The sequence below is a fragment of the Vidua chalybeata genome, chromosome 10 (genome assembly GCF_026979565.1).
Source record: "Vidua chalybeata isolate OUT-0048 chromosome 10, bVidCha1 merged haplotype, whole genome shotgun sequence".
NCBI classification, from domain to species: domain Eukaryota; kingdom Metazoa; phylum Chordata; class Aves; order Passeriformes; family Viduidae; genus Vidua; species Vidua chalybeata.
In genome coordinates, this window is record NC_071539.1 from 22,389,985 (window position 1) to 22,411,678 (window position 21,694).

General features: G+C 44.6%; 1 protein-coding gene across 2 annotated transcripts in view; it reads right to left on the reverse strand.

Moving 5' to 3' along the window:
• The window catches only part of HS6ST1 (heparan sulfate 6-O-sulfotransferase 1), a 187,978-nt gene that overhangs the window by 33,224 nt on the left and 133,060 nt on the right, over nucleotides 1–21,694 (reverse strand). The window contains exon 2 of one of the 2 annotated variants that reach the window (XM_053951605.1): nucleotides 15,734–15,784. The exons of the other annotated variant lie outside the window; for it this stretch is intronic. Within the exon in view, the coding sequence (XP_053807580.1) occupies nucleotides 15,734–15,784 (51 nt within the window). The remainder of the gene's footprint in view (nucleotides 1–15,733; nucleotides 15,785–21,694) is intronic. 2 annotated transcript variants of the gene reach the window in all.

Sequence of the window (21,694 nt, forward strand, 5' to 3'; positions counted from 1 at the left end):
TGTCTTCAGTGGAATTCTGAGCTTGGAAATTGTCAGAAAACACTCGGTCCTGCCTCCCAACATCTGCACATTGCTCAACTTCTCCTGCAAAACATTCTTTTTCCTAAGTGTCCTGGTTCTGGAGGAACACTGAAAAGGCATGGAAAGGCAGCAAGCTCTGGGAAGGACAGGCTGGGAGATGTTTCACCTCAGACTGTGCAGACTCCCAAGTGGCAGAAAATGCAGAGTGAACCAAAGACATACTTGTAACACAGCAACAGGCAGAGAACACAGGCAGCTTTCAGGGACAGACAATGTCCCTGCCTGTCTCTGGACACCTCTCTGTCTCTATTCTGATCTTGACTGGCATCCCTCTCTCTTTTGTCATTTAAACAGGCTGATAGATGTGACCTTTAAATTACTGAGCCACCTCTGACAGCCGCAGCTCTCTGGAACTCCTACAAAAGGGAACTGTCAGGTGACATCAAAGGGAACATCAAGTGGCTGTGTCCTGCCCCTGCAGTCAGTCCTGGGCACATTTGCTGGCTCAGGGCTGCTCTGGTGCCCGCTCTGAGCTGGCAGAGCTGGGTGGCAGCAGGACACAAAGCCCAGCTGGCACAGTGGCACCGTGTCCAGCTGCTGCGGGCTTGCCCAGGAAATCCCAGCCTCCTCTGTTGGGAGCATCCCTACTTCAGATAGTGGTTAGTGAAGACAAAAGAGAAAATGTTCTTCTTAACTGGAGTTCTTGCACTCCAAATATCTCCTTACCAACCTCCTCCCCCAAAGAGCTTTCAAGTTTTATTTCTGTACCTCTGAGACATGTATAATACTGACTGAGGAAATAAAAATCTTACCTTTAAAGAAATGAAGCAGACAGGATCACACAGAGATATCAAAGCCACCAAAAGACAAATCCAGGTCGAATGGGAAAAGGAAAAGAAAAAGAGAGAGAAAAATACAGTTACATTTGTATTTCACTATGAGCAGACCAGCTAAGCAGGGAAAAAAAAAAAAAAAAAAAAAAAAAAAAAAAAAAAAAAAAAAAAGAGACATTTTAATTCAATTTAGTTTGCTTTCTCTGATAAAGTAAAAACAATGGGGCAAATGAAATAGGGTGACACAAAGTGCTTTTGTCAGTGGATAAAGATTTCAAAGATTTATGCAAATCATCTTTTACCAGCATTCCTTCATGACACTACCATGTCATCAAAGGAGTAACAGGAAGGTATTTTGTGTACTATGGAATTTAACCCAGACACACACCACTCCAGCAGAAGTCCTGGGTGCAGAGAGAGGGAGAAGGAAGGGGAGGTATCAATAGATCTGTCTGCACACAGTCAGCAGCATGAGGCCCTTGGCAAAGCTCCAGTTCCCAGTGGTGCCAGCCCAGCCCACTGCATTTGCAGTTATCCCAGAGCCCCGGGCAGAGCTCTGACATCCAGCCCCTTCTCCCTCAATTAGAGGCCACTCCCAGCATAAATAAAGGCAAAGCCTTTGGAGACCTGTTAACACTAAAACAAAAATCCATACAACAACACAAGTTTGGTGCAATGAAGGTGCAGAAAAGGAAGGGGAAGGATTACTTGCAAGAAAAGAAACAAAGAGTGTTTTAAGCCAGAAAATCTGTGAATTTCCTGGGGAATTTATCGGGTTTAAAGGTTTCAAGTATTACTAAGGAAGCTCAATTCCTTTACTGCCTCATCATCAGTGCTCCAACACTGTGCTAAGAAGTTTGACATGAGTGTCTGTGAATAAAGGAAAAAAACCCAAGCAAATGGGAAATTCTTTCTCACAACACCTGTGTCCTCCCCATAATGCCTGCATAAAAATATAATGAATTTGGCATGGTATGTTTGAATTATTTTTATAATTTTTTCCATTTTTGGTAATGATAAAAATTAGAAGCATTTTTTTTTTTTTTTAATCCTAAAAGGAACCTTTTCTGGGAAAGGAAAATCAAGCTGGCTTGAATATTAAAAAACTTTAATTGTTTCTATTTTTTCTACTTGAGCTGCAATGCTTGACCCTAAATGGCACACAACTAAAGAGGTGTTCCTCCAGAGAAATTAAGGTCATAATGTAAGAAAGAAAGATTACAGACAAATACAGAAAACAACTGTGAATGTGCAAATGTGTCTGCCATGGTGGCTGCAGGAAGACAGGCACTCCCTCGTCATGCCAGCCTTGAAGGGAGGTGTCTTAGGTTGGAAATGGGCGTGTGTATTCTGTCACCATCTGTCAGAGCTGGGGCAGTTCTCTGCTGTTCATGGGGCAGTTTTTTCTTTATCTCTCCCACAGCCAATCCTCCCTCCAGGAGATCTCTGCTGTCCATGGCCACTGAGTGTCCCTGCATGGCTGAGAAAATTCCAGCATCCCATGGGGAGAGGCTGTGCCCAGGGGAGGAGCCAAGCATTCCTACCTGGATACAATCTGACCTGGGAACAGCACAGCAGCCTTTGCCCACTGCATTCCCAGAGGAGCAGCTTTCTGCCCCACTGCATTCCCAGAGGAGCAGCTTTCTGCCCCACTGCATTCCCAGAGGAGCAGCTTTCTTCCCCACTGCATTCCCAGAGGAGCAGCTTTCTTCCCCACTGCATTCCCAGAGGAGCAGCTTTCTTCCCCACTGCATTCCCAGAGGAGCAGCTTTCTGCCCCACTGCATTCCCAGAGGAAGCCCAGGCCCATCTCCAGCAGCCCTGGAGCTTCAGAGGAAAACTCCAGCTTTGTCCAGGATCCCTGCTCCAGCAGAAGCACAGCTGGCACTGCAGGAGGGCTGAGCCACCATGGAATGGCACTGCTGCCACCACCCTGACCCACAGGGCGTACTGTGACTCTATCAGTAGGGTTTTTTGTTTGTTTGTTTGTTTGTACTATTACAGTTGTATTTTTTTTCCCTTGTAAAGAACCGTTATTCCTATTCCCATATCTTTGCCTAAGAGCTTCTTAATTTCAAAATCATAATAATTTGGAGGGAGGGGGTTTACATTTTCCATTTCAGGGGAGGCTCCTGCCTTCCTTAAGCAGACACCTGTCTGTTCAAACCAAGACTGGAGATAAGTAGACCCTTGGTGCAGGTGGGTCAGGTTGCTGACTGCTGTCTCCCAGCTAAAAGCCCAACATGCTGTGCCTGGCTGCAGTTCAAAATAATAAATAAATACCCTGAGACAGCAATGCGCCTCTTCTCCTCCCCTGGGCCTGAGCTGGGCGCTGGGAGCACCCTGCAGCCCTGCACACATGTGGGGAGGAGCAGATGAGTTTCAGAGCTGATGCTCCCTCTCCCTCAGTGTGAGGCTGTCAGGAGAACCAGGGCCTTCTGCCAAAGCATTTCTGCCAGAGTATTCTTCCATCCACCTTTTTTGTGTTTATGAAAAAAGACAGGAGGAAATGAAATCTTGGCTAAAGTCACTGTGCTGAAGGACCCAACGGGGCGGAGAGAGCAGAGCTCTAAATGAATTCCAGTTATGATCTCACCCCTCAGTAACTACTGAGCAAAGATGAATGAGAAACGAGCAAGGGCACGAGTAATGAGACATACATTTCATACGGTCACAGAAGGAAGTGGGAACATGAACTGTGTCTGACTTTTACCCCAAAACCTTCACAGGCTGTCTGTTACTACCCTGACACTCATCCATGTACTGAGTTCACTCAGGGAATCCAATCTTTGACAAGGATGCAGTGAGAATCCAGGAAAGAGGTTCAAAAAGCCCTCAGCAGTTAGAGTGAGCCCTGTAAGGCAGGGGAACCCAAAGGGTCTAGAGTTTGGGCAGAGAGTTGGTCTGAGAGCTCCTCCCTCCCACTGAGATCTGTCCCCAGGGCTTTCTTCTCTCTGGGCTGAGGGAAAACCAGTCTGAAAGGGATGGGGAGTTTTGTAAGAACTTCTTTCACAAGATCATTTCTCTCTCCTTCTGTCTCAGCAGAGCCCTGCAGCTCAATTTCCCCATGAGGAGCTGGAACGAATGATGGAGCACATGTCCTCTGCCATGGGGCCTGGAACAGAGCACAGGGATCAAGGAAATTCACTCTCCCCAAGACACTCTGATGCTTGGGGTACAATATTGAGGCTGCACTACAGAACTGGCAGAAGAAGAGTCATACCCAACTCACTCCACAAAAAGATTCCATTTTCTAGGTGAACATGTAATGTTTTGTGTCTCTCCAGTTTTGCTTCCAATTGTGGAAAATGCTGCACTAGTGAAAGACTACACATCAAGGCAGAATGGAATTTCTAGTCTTTATTCCCAGGCCAAGCACTGAATGAGCTCAGTGAACATGGATGCTTATAAAGGCAACAACATATGTGACAACACCCTGACACATCAGAGCATCTCCTGCTGCAGGCTCAGAGGAACCTTGATAGAACATCCATAAAAACACCCTGCAGGATCCTGGAGAAGCTTGCAAAGACTAAGAATTCCAAAAGGCAGGCAGGAAGCAGAAGCCTAAGAGAGCTGTAATGAAGGACACCCAGGAGGTGGATGCACACCCAGCAGCAAAGCCCCCAGCAGGCTCCTGGGCCAGGCAGGGAAGGGCAGCCAGGCTGTGGCAAGGGGCTTGGCAAGGAGGGGAGGGTGAGACATGGTGGCAGCTGAGACCTGGCACTGTGAGCACCCTGCTGCCTGTGTCCCCACCACATGCAGCTTCCTCTGGCTGCTCCCACCTCTGTGGCCATGGCCAGCAGAGGCTGGGGAGCCGGGAGCCCTTGGGGCAGGCGTGCTGCTCTCAATGCATCCTTGCTCTCAATGCGTCCTTGCTGCCGTCTGCATCACCCCCTACCAGCTGCAAAGGAGTAGGAAACAATAATCCTTGCCACGATGGAGCTCAGTTCAGGCTGTATTTGAAGCATCACCACTGTTCCTCTGGTGCTGCCACAGGAGCCAGCACAGCTATTTATACCCCAGCCTTGATCCCAAGAGCACTGCAGCATGGCCATGAAGACCGCAGAGGTATCAGAGGGATTTGTAACTTTATTTTATCTCAGATGGCATGGTACTGATGGAAATATGTTCTGTTACTAGAGATGAGCTGAAGATAATGTGGTTTGTATGGAATTGGACATGCACTCTGTCTCCAGCCCTTGCTCTGAAACAAGAAAGCATTGCTCTCTGTCTGCTGCACTTCACTCCCTGCTGAGCCCAGGGCAGATTCCAGTCATTCCACAGCTCCAGACAGTTTTAAGGGTCTAAGATGCAAGCACATCAAAACTCAGATTTCCTTTTTGTTTATTTCCTTTTATCTCCTGCTGATGGGCACAGTGTCTCCTATCAGCAAAAATAAGAGCATCACCCACTAAATCTCTTTCTGGAGGTCAACATGAGCACACAGAACAATTGTCTAGGGAGAGCAAGATTATTTGCTTAATTCAAAACCACTTTTTTCTCATTAGCTGGCAGAGAAAGGGAAGGGAGTAGGAAAATCAATAAATATAACTTTAATAATAATCACATAGGAAACAGTTGAAGTTAAACAAATGAAGTTTAGTAATGATTTTTAATTACAGGGACTTTCATTTCACTTTTCAAACGGATCTTAAAAACCTTGTCCTTGGAAGCCTCGCTGTATTTATGAAATAATGAATAATTCAACACAGCTGCAGTTGACACTTTACACACCACTGATGGTAATAGCATTGCTGTGATCAATCTGCAGAATGCCTTTCTTTAAAGTTCCCACATCTGGCTGCTCCTACAGCTCTGAGTCACAATGCCTTTTGCAGCCCCTAATTTTGTGAAGACATGCACAGAAGCAGAACTGAACCACTTCCTAAGCTTCTGCATGCCAGCCTACAAAGACTGGATTGCTCCAAGAGACATCTCATTCAGGGCTGGAGTCAAAAGCATGAAAGAGTGGTCTTGGAAATTCCAGCAGGATGGATGCTGGTTCTTGGCTTTGAGCAGGGAGAGGAGAATGCTCAAGAATGTGCCTGCGGGACAAAGCTGCTCCGAATGTGCCCTGGCACGCCAGCTGAACAAGCCAGAGTTTTGTCTCTCTCCCAGGAGAATAATTTTTGGAATCTTCCAAATGGCAAACTGAGGTCTGAACAGGAGAGTAAAGCAGGAGAAGCTCCCTGCTTGACCAGCATAGCAGAAGCCTGCCCCAGCCCCTTTTCCTGGAACACCCTCCATCATCAATGCACTGAGGCATTGTTTGTATTCAGCAAGGAGCAAGCTGCACATGGCTGAAGTGAGCTCTTCACAGCCTGGTGGGACTGTCAGCAAGGTACCAGGGATGTACAACTTCTCAAACATATGGGAAATGGAAGGACTGCCATTAAAAAACAGCAACAACAAAAAACCAAACAACAAAGACATTCAGATTTCTGAAGGAAGTTTTCCATGAGTGAGAGAGCTCTCAGTATGTTTCATGACAGTAAGACAGGATAGAGCTTTAAAGCTCTGCCTTAACCAGAGCAGACCAATGACTTGAGAGTGCATTGTCTATTCTTTATGCTTTTGTTTTTAAGCAACCACTAAATAATTAAGAAATTGTGTGCATATTAATCCAGGTTTTCAGATGGTGGACTCTTAACTCAGTTTTAGGGACAAATCTAAGCCACTTGAATAATTTTTGTACTTCATTTTGTGGACCTTTGGAAACTGGCGAGTTTACAGATGCAGACACTGCTCTATGAACAGCCATGTATTGAACAACTTCATCCACACCATGTGACTCACTGGCAAGCTCATGCTGCAAAATGAGCTCGTTCATTTTGGCTGGATTGGGGTGCCTTGCCATAGACATGGGGGGGAAATAGGGTGTGACTCTATTTCTTGGGGCTCAGAAAACTACTGGCAGCTTATTACAAAACTCTGTGTTTTTCTTCTCATTCCTCTTTGGAATGATGCTTGGCTCTGGGTGGTGTTTGCCATGCAGCAGCACCAGAAGCAGTGCAGTCTGTACACCATTTTGTGACTCACTTCCATAACCACATCCCACAAGGAACAGGTGAGGAGAAGTTCAGATTTCTTTCAGAACCCTCTTGTGGGAAATCCCACAAGCCTTCAATTTTGCTCAAATTCAGTCACTCATTCCTTTCAACTCTTTTCTTGACAACTGATCAGAAAGGCCCTTCAAAACAACTTGTACACTCAACCTTCAATCAAAATTTTAAAAGACATCTAGAACATACTTAGGAAATACTCAAACAGTAATGGCCTTTTCATATGGGGCTAATCCTAGGGAGAAGCCCATGGTCTCTCAGGAGATTTCAGGTTTTATTGATTTTTTAAAAATTTAGACATTTCAATGTAATTCATAAAAACCACTTTGGATGCTTGTGCTCTCATTTACCTGTCAAACCCAACAAAGAAGTAGTGCTAAAGCTTACCAGGGCAGCTGAAAAAAAAATATCCTGAACACCTAGAGGAGAGAAATCTGTGGTGAGAGCCTTTTAGGCATGCTACAGGCAGATTAGAAGATTGGGCTTTGTAGTGGCATCTGTCAAGAGTCCCAGTGGCAGACTCAAGAGGTTTCTGTAATGCTCCCCTGTAATGAGCTCAGAGGTATCTACTGACACAGAGAGAGGAGAGAGTGTGGCTTTGGCTCCTTCCAACACTGGACCAAGTCCAGCAGGGCAGCAGGAAGAAGAACAAACTCTTCTTCTCACAGAGATTTGGGATTTAACTCTTTCTGTTACCTTTTGCCTCGTGCTAGCAAAATGGGATTTCCCCTGTTACAGGGCATGAATACAGTATTGGTCCTAAGGTGTGATACATCATTGTACAAAAAGGTTGGGAATGCTCTAGTTTCCTTTCAAAATTAAAAAAGAAACAACAAAAAGAGCAAGAAGGGGGGATTTAAAAATGAATCCTGCTTTCTCCTGTGTGAAGTCACTGTTAAACTCCAGGAAATGCTTGCAAAGCATGGGAGACCACATACCTGATAAATTCTGTCATCAGCTGGGGATCCTTTTGTTACAGCTTGGCCAGAAAGTATGGATTAAACCTATCTGAAATGCTGATAAAATGAACAACTCCCTAGCAAGCCTTCCATGCCGAAGATGCCATGTGAGTTTTGGTGCAGCTGCCCTCAAGCCTCTTTCAGGCAGGGTTTAGCCCTACAAACTGTCCTATTCCATTGCTAAGTTATCTACCCTGGGCACAGAGCTGACATCCCACTGTGTTTAGACAGGCCCACGTATTAAGCAAACCTTAAAAACACATCCATGAAGTCACTGAGACAAAGTTCTGAGGTGCTGGGAAAGCTGAGTGCTGCATCACTTACAAAGTGAACACTCACTTCACAGGAGCACAAATTTCTGTAAAATTGCCTTCAGATGAAAACAAGAGTTCTGAAAAACTTCTGCTTTGGAGGCAAGCTTTGGTTCTGCAGCACCAGCTTCTCTGCAGCCTGATTTTTCTTAGCCAGAGAAAACAAAAACCAGAAAAATCTTGACTGAACAGATTTTGTTTTGTTTCTTTTTTCTCTTTCTTTCAAAAGAATCGCTGATGTAAAAAAATGTCAAAACACAATTAGGGAGGCCTTTCCTCCCCTTCTGTATGCTTTCTGACAGTATTAAGTCATTACCTTCCAAATTAGTTTCAGAATGATGATAAATAAATGGGAAAAAGAAGTACAGCTAGGGCTAATGCTCAGTTGGAGCCTCCTGTGCTCTGATTCTGGCAGGTCTTCCACATGTGCTCTGGCCCCTTCCTGAGAGGGGATGGGCTGTTCACTCAAGGTCTCATGGAATTCTGGTGTTTCAGCAGAGCACATCATGATATGAACTAAATGAATGCTGAAGCAGTCTACACACAGCAAACCTGATACTACAAACCCCTTACATCTTGAGAAACAGACAGACAGACATTGTCTTAAAGAGAATTCTGCAGCTTCCAGCCCAAGGTAGCACCGGTGCAGCAAAGATCAAACACAAACCTCACTCACTGCAGTGTCTGCCCTTTGCCTTTTGTCAGGACTCTGACAGCAGCCGCCATCACAGGCAGTTCTGCCATACAACAGAGTTTCAAGAAAAGCTAAAATAAATAAGTAGGTTTCTGACAAGGATTTGGGGCTGGAGCATGGTGGGATTGATGTGGCTTTGCCAACGCGGCACAGAATAAGAAACTGAATTTTGAAAAAAAAATTGGTGGGGGTTTGAGAGCTGTGTAATGTTCTGGATTCAGCATCACTGCTGAGAGTCAGGCCAAACCATCCTGCACCACACCTGAGTGAGAGAAAAAGAAGCTGGCTTCCACCTACTTTTGTTCTTCTCACCTGCAAGCTAAAGCTCCTGCAGACAGCTGCAGTGAGCACCCACTCAAGGGATTGATTTCTGGCAGGCAGGAATTCAGCACTGAGCTACTTTCCAGCTATCCTCCTTCCCCCACCTGGAATGTCCCTGCAGCACATCCTCTGGGCCAGCAGAGCTTGTCACATCTCATGCATCTCCCTAGGCTGGCAGCAGTTGAAACTGGTACTTTATGTATCTTGTAAAGCAAGCACCTATTCCATCCAGGTACCACATAAACCAAATCAATCACCTCGCTTTGTCTTCTGTCGTAAGTGGAAATGTTACGGAGAAAATGGAGGGGAAATAAGGCTGTTTTTTAAACACTGTCCAAACTGCCAAGGTCTGCAGGGTGGCATGTAGCCTTCTCTTTGGGAGTCTCTGCTCAACACTTGCAGCTCCATGATTCCCAAAGGAATTACCCCCCTTCCGTGTCCCTGTCTCTGAAATCCTAGTTTGAGGAGAGGAACCTACCAAAGACAGAGCAAAGTGTGCAGCTGGAGGGGAAAGGGGCAGAAGAGCATCCCCCAAATTGCCTGCCCTGCTGCCTGCCTCTTCTGGGCCTCACAGAGGGCAGAGCTGAGCTCACAGAACAGGTGATGACTGCCCTGCTGATGATAACAGATTTGCAGTTAAGGAGCTTTGTCACTTAGCTCTCAAAACCTCTTAATTTAACAGATCAGGGAATAGATAAAGCCTGATCAGCTGGATGGGTCCACCCATACCACTGGGGACAGTGGTGCTGAGCAGGGACTGGAGTTTTTTCCCTCAGATTACTCAAGTGCATAGATTTCATTGGGGATTGAAGCAGATCAGATTCCCCCACTGTCTTCTCTTTGCTCATTCATGTACAACAGTGCCAGGCCAAGCAGGGACTGAGTTAGGAGCCTCCACCTACAGACACACCTGCACACAGTCCTAATTTTTATTGTACTCAAAGTTACAGATTTTGAAAAGGTTCCTTCCGCTCCATAAGGGGAGTCCAAGGTGAAAGTGCAATTTCAGCAGCTGAGATAAAATGAAGAACTCTACAGTGGTACTATTTAAAAAGCCTCCACTTAGAAATGCTGCTAGAAACACACATACGAATTGCTGACTCTTGTGCGTATTTCACGCTGAAAATCAATGTAACTCCCCTCTGTGTACAATATAGAATGATAGAAACACTACTTCTTACAGGTGAATTCAGTGTAGTCAATAATTAACCTAATATATACATTTCTAGATTTAAAATTTTTATATTTAGATACATTTTTATATTTATATATTTATCTCCCATCCCTCATTTGTAAAATACTTGTGAATGTAATTTTGGTTTATGGATCACTCACAGCTGTTTTATTCACAGAAAAAGAAAGGAGACAGAAGAAATACCCGGGCAGGACAAGGTGACAGAGCTGTGACCTGCAGGACAGAGTTTCTTCAAGTTCTTTCTTTAGTCAGTTCAACTGCCAGTGCTGAAACTCTTGCCCATCTCCTGAGCTCCAGCCCAGCCTCAACCTACACTCCCAGGGCTTCTTCTCTTTTCCATAAAGAAGGCAGGAGTTTCCTCAGAATGAAAAATCTCTGTGCTGAAGATTTCAGATAAATCCAAAAGGCAGAGAATAGATTGGCCTGTTGAGGCAGCAAAGCAAAGTTTGGGGTACCTCCTAACAAGGTGCTTAGGAATGACACCTGATGGAGTGACAAACACCCTGGTGGAATTTCAAAAAACCTCTTATGGGTCAATTGTTTGGCAGTTACATCATTAACTGTGGAAGAGGTTTTACAGTGACTTCTGTGAGCCAGAAAGAAGTTTGATAAGAGAATCCATGTTCACCCCTGAAAGAATTCTCTACCAAGGCTGGTGACACAGAACTGAGAAAGAAAGAAGGATAAATGAGAAACCTGCAACTGCCTATCCCAATGAGCACTTTGTTTGTCTCTCGTGACCAATGAGTAAAGTGTAAACTTATGAGCTTTGTAAGAATGTATCAAAAGCATGCCTGCTAAAATAAAACCAGTTTGAAGCCTTCTGAAAATAGAGTGTGTTGCTTTGCATTGTCTCTGTCTCAACTACGACAACGAAATAGTTCATGCAGAAAGGTAAAATTAAGTAATTTTTAGAGACAGAGGACACAGAAATAGTTTAGCTGCTTGATGGGATGTGCTGAAAGCTGCTTTACCACTTAGAGAATTCAGGATTTGGGATTTATTGTCACTGATTGTTCTGGGATCTGCAGCTGCATTCTTCCCTCTTTGACAAACTGTGGTCACATTATGCTTTGTTCCAGTTCAGGACTCTTTCAGGCAAAAGAGGCACAGAGACATCCCATGTGTTGTGGGACCTGCAGGTTTACAGTCCTGCTGTGGCACACAGTGCAGCAGAAGTGGCCAACACACACCCCTGGAGAAGAGAGAGAAAGGCCTGAGGATTTGCAAAAGACATTTTGAGGTAATTTAGGGTGTAAATATAAAAATTAGACCATGTACAAGCGAGGCTCTGCTCAGACCTGAAGCAGAAAGAAGTAACAGCAAGAAAAGGTCAAAGCTACCCTGTACTTTATAACCTCATTTAGAATCATGTTTTCTTATGCACTACAAAATACTGATCCTGCAAGGGACTCCCAAACTCACATTCCTGAAGAACTTCCCATTTTTTTTGCTATAGGGCTTCCTTCCATTTGTCCCTTTCCATCCCTCTGCAGTGGGCAGGGAGAGGAGATGAGTGTGCTGCACTACATCTTTTTCTTCTCCTTAGAGACACTTTTGGGGTTAGTGAATGATGACAGCAGAAATATATGGAAAGGAAGAGTGATCTGTTGGCACCAAAACATGAATTTTCTGGCAAGTTCTGACAAAAAGTAATGAGAAATACGTGCAGTCATGGTCATATCAGCCAGTATTGACTCTCTTGGACTAGTTACCAGAGGAAATCATGCCCTGGAATGCAGGCTGCTCTGCCAGAAGCATTATTTCTTTCTGGAATTTGGTTTTTCAACCAAGAAACAACTACTTTCTGTCTAAACTGAAAATACCAGACAAGAATGTCACATTTTAAGCATGTACTGAAAGTCTGAGTAAAAAGGGAAACAAAAAACCCTTCTGCCCCTTTACCTAGCTCTGTCACTTAATTCAAATACTCCTGTCAGGCCATATAGAAAAAGACTGACACTTTCAGAGATCTGGCTGCTTTCCAGCATGACAGAAGTCAGACATGGCCTATTCTGTTCCACACTTCCTTTAAAATGAGGGATCTTCTGCAATGGGACCAGTGGGGGACACAACAACAACAACAACAACAACAACAACAACAACAACAACAAATGCCAGTGGGTAAGAACCAGTGTATCATTTTGGTGGTTGTAGAACAGAGAAAGATGAATGAGCACTGGTGATGATGGACTTATTTTTTTAAAAAAAAGCATTTGGGAAACTGCCTGGGAATCACACTGCAAACAACTGCAAGCTGTTTCTGGTCACCTAGTCAGGGAAATCAAGCCCTAAGGTTTGCCAGGTTATTCTACATCTCTTTGCTTGCATGGGAGTAAACTCCCAGGGCAGAGAATGAGTGAGCAAAGAAGCAAAGCACAGAGCAACCAGGTGGCTGCAGGATGTGCCAATCCCTGTGCACAAGTGAATTTGCTTTAATTCCTGCCTTACTGTTACATTTTTGTTGTCCCATACCTGAGAGAAAGCTCCTAGAACAGAGTGGGGACATCACTGATAGGAGCTCTACACTTGCATTCAAAGCAGTTCTTTGTGTCCTTTGAATGAAGCTGCTGCATGCAAGCAAAACCAATAATTTTCAGTGAGAATGCAACATTTGGAGACTGAGAGCACGAGGCAAAGCTGTCTGCCTCTTGTTTAGGCTCAACACAGGAATGGGAGGGCAGCAGTGGCTGTGCAGGGAAATGCTGTATGAATTTCCCTGCTGGAGCAGCTTGTTGGAAGGACATGCTGTAGGAGTCAGGGCCAGAGAGGTTTTTGGGTTTCCACAAAGGTGGCTGGCACTGACAGAACACAAGGAAATTTTCAGCTTTTCTGTGGAAAAGGGGAATTTTCAGCTAGGACAGCCTGATGGGGGACTCTGCCTTGCTGAGTTCAGCCTCTGCTGAATTTTAGCAGTTAAATCAAGGGAGAGTGAAGCTCGTTAACTAAATGGAGCTGCATTTGTTGCTGTGCTTTGGAGGGACAGGCCATCCTTTACATTTAGCTCTCTGCATTACAACAAAGCACCAAACAGAAGCACTTCATCTTCACTTGGGCCAGCAGGAGCCCTTTTGCATTACCTGGTGTGTCAGAAACATCCTGTCTTTGATACTGACAGGGCACTGACTCCCTTGCAGCAAATATTTCATGGAGGTCACGTGCTCAGTACAGGGAGATAGGAAAGGAGAAAAGGGAGACAGCAGCAATCTTGTTTATCTGTGCCTTGCTGTGTTCCCAGTCCAGGAGAACTGATATCTGCACCTCGTTCCTCTTGGGACTGCAGGAACCATCTTCACATGGAAACCAGCTAGCAACATGTTACATATAAAAGAGATCATCACCAACTGCTTCACTTGCAGACTATTAATCTAATTTCTTTATGATTATCTCTCCAAAAATTGGATCCAGCTGTTCAGCAGTCTTCACTGAGAGGTTAATGAATATGCTGAGCTTGCAGAACAAAATGTTGAGCTTCAAAAAACTTCTGGGTTCATTTTTAATGAAATGTTTTAGATTATTTGCTTTTAACTATCTTGCAAACTTCAGAAGTAGCCCTGGCATCCTTTTATCTTCATTACTTGATAGTTTTCACAAAAAGAAACTCAGAATGCATGTATTAAAATGCATGATATTGTTGCCCTTTTAGCCTAACTAGTATGCAAAATTCAAAGCCTTCCTGTCTTGTTTCCATGAAAGATTGTTATGGCTCCAATATGCTTTTTGTGAATAAGGGAGGACTGCACAAGAATCTACAAAAAGTAATTCCCCCCCCCCCCCCCCCCCCCCCCGCCCTGAATGCACAAGGGGTAAAAAGAAGGACTAAAACTACTTTTGGAGGCTGGGAGGGTGTTGGGGCAGGTACCCTACACACCTGACATCCTCCCGGCCACCCCTGAGCACCATTTCTAGCTGGGAAAAGATGGATGTGGCCTGACCCAGGGTGGCTGCCTTTCACCTTCTCCACACTCCCCTTTCTCCAGTTCTGTGCCAGGCAGCCCTGCCTTGGTGTTCCTCAGGACCAAACTTCTCCTGTTTCCTCCCTCCCTGTCCTTCACAGCTGCTTCCACTCAAGAAGCTCAGGAGAACCTGAGAAAGCTCAAACACAGTGACCCTGCCTGGCTAAGGAACATCCACAGAAAACATTTAGGACTTAGCTTTGGCTCTGGCCTGCCTTGCCAGACTGCAACGTTGGCAGCATCTTCTGGGATTAAATCATTACCAAGAAAAGAGCATTTAAACGGCTTCACTATTTACTCTCAGCATAGAATGCTTACCATATATATAGATGCTTGCCAGGTCTGTGACTGAGGGCTAATTTTATCTTCCACCACTGCAATACATTTTTCCCCCCAGGAAAAAAGGGAATGCAGCAGTGTAACTCACATCCCTGTGGAACTTTTGAGTACTAATATTGCAAAATAATATATATACTAATATTAATATTATATATATATATATGCTAATACTGATATTGCAAAATACTACATGGCTTCCTCCATGCCCAAGTGTTTCTGCTTGGAGAACATCTCACCTTATCACACAACATAACACAGCAAGAGCATTTCAGGTGTCAGAAAGAAGCTTCTGTCTCCAGAGCAGCTGGTGCCTGCTGCACCTCCAGGAAGCCCTTCATCAGTGTGCTTTATTTTGGTTCTGACTTTATAGGCAATTTCCACCTCACAGCTCCTCAAGGTGCACAATTCTAGTGGCCAAAACTTTCCCAGAAGGGCCTAAATATTTACCTGTCTATTCACTATTGATATTTCACCCTCTTTCCTTCATGGAAAGATTGTTTGGGTGACCTGTGATTATATACCCTTGGAAGAAGCTTGCTTTAATTCTATCTTCTCCTTCTCTTTTGCATCCCTATCTGTGAAATTCACAGGAAGCTCTTATGGGTGGAGATAAAACTCTCATTTGAGGAGCACCACTCCCTCCCTCACCTCCAGGCACAGCAGCACAGATGGCTGCGCTCTCTGCTCTCCCAGGCCAATTTTTTCTGTGGCTGTCTTGCTGGCCTTATAAAACCATTTGGCCAAAGAAGTCAGGAACAGTTCTAACCTATGCTCACACGTGGCACTTTTGCATTTTCCAGCATTATGCCTCTGCATGTGAACCTGTGACATGTTTATTACTTCCCATGTTCCTGTCCTAGGTAAATACCAGCAGGAGAAGTGTGCTTCTGCTTCAGTCCGTCCTGGCCAGCCTCTTGCCAAAATTGTTTTGCAGGATCTGAGTTCCTTTGGGTCAGCTCCACAGGCCTCTGGTGCAAGCCAGTTCTCTTGTCTGTTTATCCCTTAACTAAACACTGGCAAACACAAAAAGGACACAGTACCTTTCTGCAGCAAGAAGTAAACTGACTTTCAGCCTGGCTTTGCCCTTTGCTCTGTAAAATAATAGAAAGAGTAAGAAAAAAGATGTACTTGGTGCACAGCTCCAGTGACTTTTAAGCAAATCTAGAGTTGGTCTGCAGTGCAGGAGTGGACACAGTTTATAATAACTCTGGCATTTTTACATCAGTTTACTATCAACAGGAAGCAAACTGTTTGAGAAATGCCAGACAAATGGCTCTGTGAAATCCTGCAGCCTCCTAAGAAATGCTTTTAAGCAGCTAAACTGGGGAAATCTCAGATGAAACTAAGCAATAGCTTGCAGTCAAGATGCTCTGACAGAAGGACAGAGCTCTGTTTCAGCCATAAGAAAATCCACTCTGCCATCAAGTTAAAGTGTGCTAGGCTAATTATGAATCCAGATAATAATCACAAGAGAAAGTGGGAAAGAATGTTCCCCATGAGTTGTAAAATGCATTTATTCTGCACAACAGCCCTCCTGCAGTTCTGCAGACACACAGACCTGCAGGCAGACAGCCTCAGTCCCAGCTCTGGGGCTAGTGCTCCTCTGCTGGCGTGCTCACCCCTAACCTGTGCCCTCTCAAAACACTGTTTTAGGGGTACAAGCTTTCATCTCCAAAACCAAGATAAGGGTGGGAATGAGCCTGTCCCTGTAATAAGACCCAGCTCAAAAGCCACCTTTACATAGCTGCCTATGAAAGGTAGGCATGAACTCCTCATGTTCAGAGCACAAGTTTCCTGCTTTGCTGGGAATACACAACACGTGGTGGATGTGGAACGCTCTGATGGATCTCATACACAGAGACACAAAATTCTTTACCAAGACTGCCAAAATCACATTTTTGTAACTTCTTTTTTCTTTGTCTTGGACTGGTGGGTAGCAGCCATGAGGAAGGGTGAGCTTTAAAATACTGCAAAGATTTGCAGTGGAAAGGTATAGTTAACTTAAGTTATAGTTAACTGTATTTACTACGCTGTAGTAACTGCATTTCCTTCTTGCAAATTGAGAAGTCCAGTTTAAAATGCCCCTGTACATAATATCTCCTTCCTAGGAACAGTCACCAACTGGTGTAACAGCACTCAGCATTGCAAATTAGTAACGGGTAGGCTCCAATCATCCAGTATTAATTGCTGGATACTGTGGTATTATAAACATTGGCAAGGACATCACAGGTGCAAAAAGCCTTTTCATATATAAGGCTTACCAAGATCTCACTCTAAATTGACATTCAGCTTCTTCATAATGGCAATAAAGAGCTTCACGAGCAGTATGTATTTTAAGAGCAGCTCTGATAGTCAAGAGTAGGTGCAGGCATTTAGAAAGATATAATTTCCACTTTGATTCCCAGTACATGCAACACTCACTGTATAAAAGAGCTGGCTTGTCCTCTATAAATATTTTTGAGGTGACATCAAAGGCCAACTGGAATCTCTTCTATGGAACATACACAAACTCTAGGATTACACACATGGGGAGAGACACTCAGCCCAGGGGCAAGATAATGAACAGCCACACTCTCCTCCCAAGGTTACAGCCCCACATTCAGCCTCGATGGATGCTCCTACCTAGAGATTGATCAGGGCCTGACATCAACTGGGGCACTCCTAATCCAGTGCCTAGGCAACAGATATCTATGTTAAAAAACAAACCCTGACCACTTGGTGGACAGTGCCTGCCAGAGGCAGGACAGAGGCAGAGGAATAAGGACATGTGAATTAACGACCACTTTGACCTACATGCATCCTCATCACTGTAATAGCTCAGCTAATGTTCTTAAAAGGGTTTCTTCAGGCTAAAGAGGAAACTCTCTGCTTGGGGACTGCAGGGAAAACTGTTCTTCTCTCCATCATAAGTCTAAATGGTGAAGAGGGAGCCTGTGCACCAGCCTTCTCAAGGCAGCACTTCTCTGCTGTGCTGCATTCCAGGGGAAGAATGATCCACATTTATTTTGGCAGCAAGGTCAACTGAAGCAGCTCCTGCCATCCATCCCTGCCCTGCACAGCTCTTTTCCACCCCCAAAGCATTCACTCCAGTGCTTCACGGGGGTGAAACGCTGGGCTTGCTCAAGCAACTGAGACAAGTTAAAAATAACCCGGCAGGGAAGGAAGGGAGCCCTGACTGCTCTCCCAGCCCAGTGCAGCGTGCAGCCCTGGAGGCAGTAGCTGTGGGAGGCAGGGACAAAGGAGAGGGCAGAAAAGGAACTGTTAGCCCTCGAAGCCACCAATAATTAGATCTTCAAACCGTGCCCTAATTTGATCCTCACATCCTCCAACCTTGTGGAATCACACTGTTTCTGCCTCGTTTTATATATTTAGAAAAGAATGAGTTAGTTACTAACCAGAAGATAACTCCAAAAACATCATATGAAACTCCAGCCTCCTTACCACTAGGTTTTGGGGTTTTCAGAGTCACACAAACTGGGTCTCTCTTCTCCTTGCAGTTCAACTGTACTTCCCCTACACATGGTTTTTCCATGGGTCCAACCAAATATATGGGACAATCACATTCTAAGCATTTACCAAGAAAATGCAGCATTTCCAGCAAGACAACTCTCAACCTGTTACAGTATTACAGTCCTTTTTCTAGATTTAAGAAACAGGCTCAGAATTCTTAAACAGATCCCCAAGAGACTCTGTTAAACAGAGAAGACTCAGAAATACCACAACCACAGTGCATCTCAAGACAGAAAGAGTCTGCTGAACTTCCAGGGTTACCAAAGGCAGTCATCTACCCAAATCATGCTCCCACCTGGCCCTGTGTTTTTGCTGAGCAATCCTGTGCAGGGCAAGGTAAGACCCAGTGACAGGACAGTCTGCTGTGGGCAAATATCCAGCTAGCAGCCAAAGTGACCACTGGCAGGACCCTGGGAACCTCCACTGTCAGAGGCTTTAAGAAGAAGTTAGCTGAAGATCTGTCATGAGCAGTTTATTTTGAATGGATCCTGCCTGGGGGCATCAGAATGGAGCAGACCTCCTGTCCTTCCTAGGCTGATCTTCTGGAATTCTGATGAAAGCAGAGAGAGTGGAAGCCTGATTCTGATCCTGTCTCTGAGACTGGCTTTTCATTCATCCTTGCAACTACACCATTAGCTCCCCAGAATGCTGTCCTTGCCGTAAAACTGGGATTAAAGCACTTCCTAGTTCATATGAACACGTGAAGTGCATAGGCACACAGACAGAAGTATATCCATGATGTGTATCTCTAGCTCCATTTGTATCTATAACCATTTATCTACAAAACACACGTGCACTGCTTCTCTAATGTCATTCCATTAGAAGCATGAACACAGTAGGTGAGAAAGAAAATGGAAAAGCATTGAGGCCAAGGATACAATAACAATAATTCCATAGCTGGTGCTCAGAACTGCTATTTTTGCAGCAGAGACTCCACCTCAGACTAGGAGAACTTTTCTGATGACACAAGTGAGTTATTAAAACTTCTGACAGCAGAACAAATAACCCAGTGCCATGGTACACTGGAACCCACAAAACATCACACCTATCAGGAACGTTCCCTTTTGTGCCAGTGTGTGCCAAAATGAGGACAAGACAGGCTCTAGGATAAAGGAATATTCTCCAGCTCTAGCCACGCTCAGAGGCTGCATGAGAGGCACAGACTTACGTGACAAAACTTCTGCGTGAAGGTCCCAGAAGGCAAAGAAGCCGCATTTTAAGGGACCCTTTTCAATTAATGCCTGAGCAGAGCAGGCATTTGAACTTCATTGGAGCACTCCAAGGAACAGGAACAGAACACAGAAGAATCTTTCTTGGCTTATCTGTTCAGCTGCCACTTCAGCGTGCCAGCAGCTGGACTATACTGCACAGCCTTGCATCCTACACATCAAATGGAGTTTACTAAACACATTCTACAGGAACACAGTACAGGATTCATACGTAACAACCAGGCTCCACTTCTACAAACACAGGGCAGCCAAACTTCGCTGCTGCTTGTTGAATCACACTGATTGTAGCTCAAAATCTGCCTCTGCTCTTTGCACACAGACTTTGCAGGCACATTCATGGGGGCCAGCTGAGCTTTCTGGTGTCCTGCATGCATCTACATACATTATCTGTGGCCAGGCAAGAGCTGAATACCTACAGACAAGTTTTAAACAGCACGCACTGCACAAGCACATTTCTGCAGAGATTAGATGTCTGTTCTCGAGAAATGACAGGAAATGACTGGGGAAAATTTATGAAAACTGAAATAATCACCATGCAAATCACCAAAGTGGGTTTGAGATGCAAAGGGATTTAATTCATCAATTTGCACAGATTAGGCAAAACTGAAATTCACTGCATTAAGAGCTCCTATTTATTTCTTAAAACCTTTCTTGGCAGGGAGCCATTAGGTACTTGTAAAAGATTAGAATTATTGGTGTTTGATGGGCTCTCCTAAAAGGAACAGACGGAGAAAACCGCATACTGGAGTCATTAGGATCATCTTCTGCTAACTCCTGTATTTTACAAAAATATACTTTAAAAAGCATAAATAGATGACAAATTGCCTATCACCTAGCATGATTCCTGGCCATCTGCACTCTGTGAGCACATTTTTCCAGGCAAACCACCTGCACTCCACAAGTGTTCCTCCCCGCTCCTGTTGACACATCCCATAGGCTGAAAGATCCATTTTACAGACAGCTTTGTTTAGTCCTGCCACGTGAACACTCAGCAACTCCTCCATAGCTGCAAATCAGCTGTTTTAGACCACCAAGCTGGCTCCCTTCTTCTTTTCAGTACTGTAAGTGGGCTGACTTCAGTCAAGATGCAGGACAGTTCTCCTGGCTGCCTGCAAACCTTCCCCATGAGCATCTGTCAGCAACAACAGCTCCAAGGCAATCAGCAAATCTTCCCTGCTCTTCTCACCCCCAGACATCCCTTGTTTGGATGATGCTGCTCCTAGGAAAGAACCACAAACATTCCAGCCAACATGATTTACAAGCTAGGACCTAATCTCAGGTTTTTATTGGGCAAGAGATTAGCACCCCAGCCCATTTCATTAACGGTGCATCAGCAGACCCAATTTGTTGATTGACTGAAGTGATTTGTGAGGTTTGTGGAAAGAAATGCTTATGTTGACCTTGTGGTCCAAAAAAGAAGAAAACCAGCAATTTCTAAGGCAGTTCTACAACCAAAAGACATACCCAGAGTAGAAAAAGCAGTAGTTTGTGATTTTTGAGGTAATTAGTTTTCAAAATTATGTTTATGCAGACCTCCTATGTTTTATCCTTTAAAAATGTCCTTTAACTTGCCTTCAGTGCTGCTTCTGCACTAGAATACTGACAAATGCAGCTTGAGAAATAATCAGAATCAATGTGTCTCATCCTGCAAAACCTGATTTTGAGCCACCTGCTTGACTTCAGCACATATGGGACTGAGTCTGAGACTGGGGTCACTGATTATCCCAGGAAAGTGGGCCCAAGTTCAGTTTCTCACAGTATTTTTCCTTTCCCTTAATCTGTTGGTCACCCTGAAAAATGGTTTGAATCGTTGTTGTGCCCACTTAAAGGATTTATCTTTTTTTCCCCCCAAATTTTGTAAAAGAATCGGATTGTTTCATAGGTCCAGATGAGGGTGAAAGACATCACAGATTTTGAAATTCTCCTGCAAACAGAAAGGTGTTAACTCCTCTGGTGTTGGCCCAGCTGCATTATCACTGCACTGTTTACTGCAGCTCATAGAGGCACTATGAGAGAGCTGGCTAAAAACCTGTGTCAAACAAAATGTATTTGTCATGAGCAGCCTTAGCCACAGCCATGTGGCCATTTAATTCCAGTGTTTGGTGAAAATGAACTGTATACTGACACTTCTCCTTGCTTTAGAATTTTACATCAGGTGCTAGCAGTGCCTAAACCATAAGTAAAATAAGGGATGGGATAAGAGGTGGCCCAGGAAGAGGAGATTTGGCAGCAGGGCAGATGCACTCAGCAGTGATGGGCTGA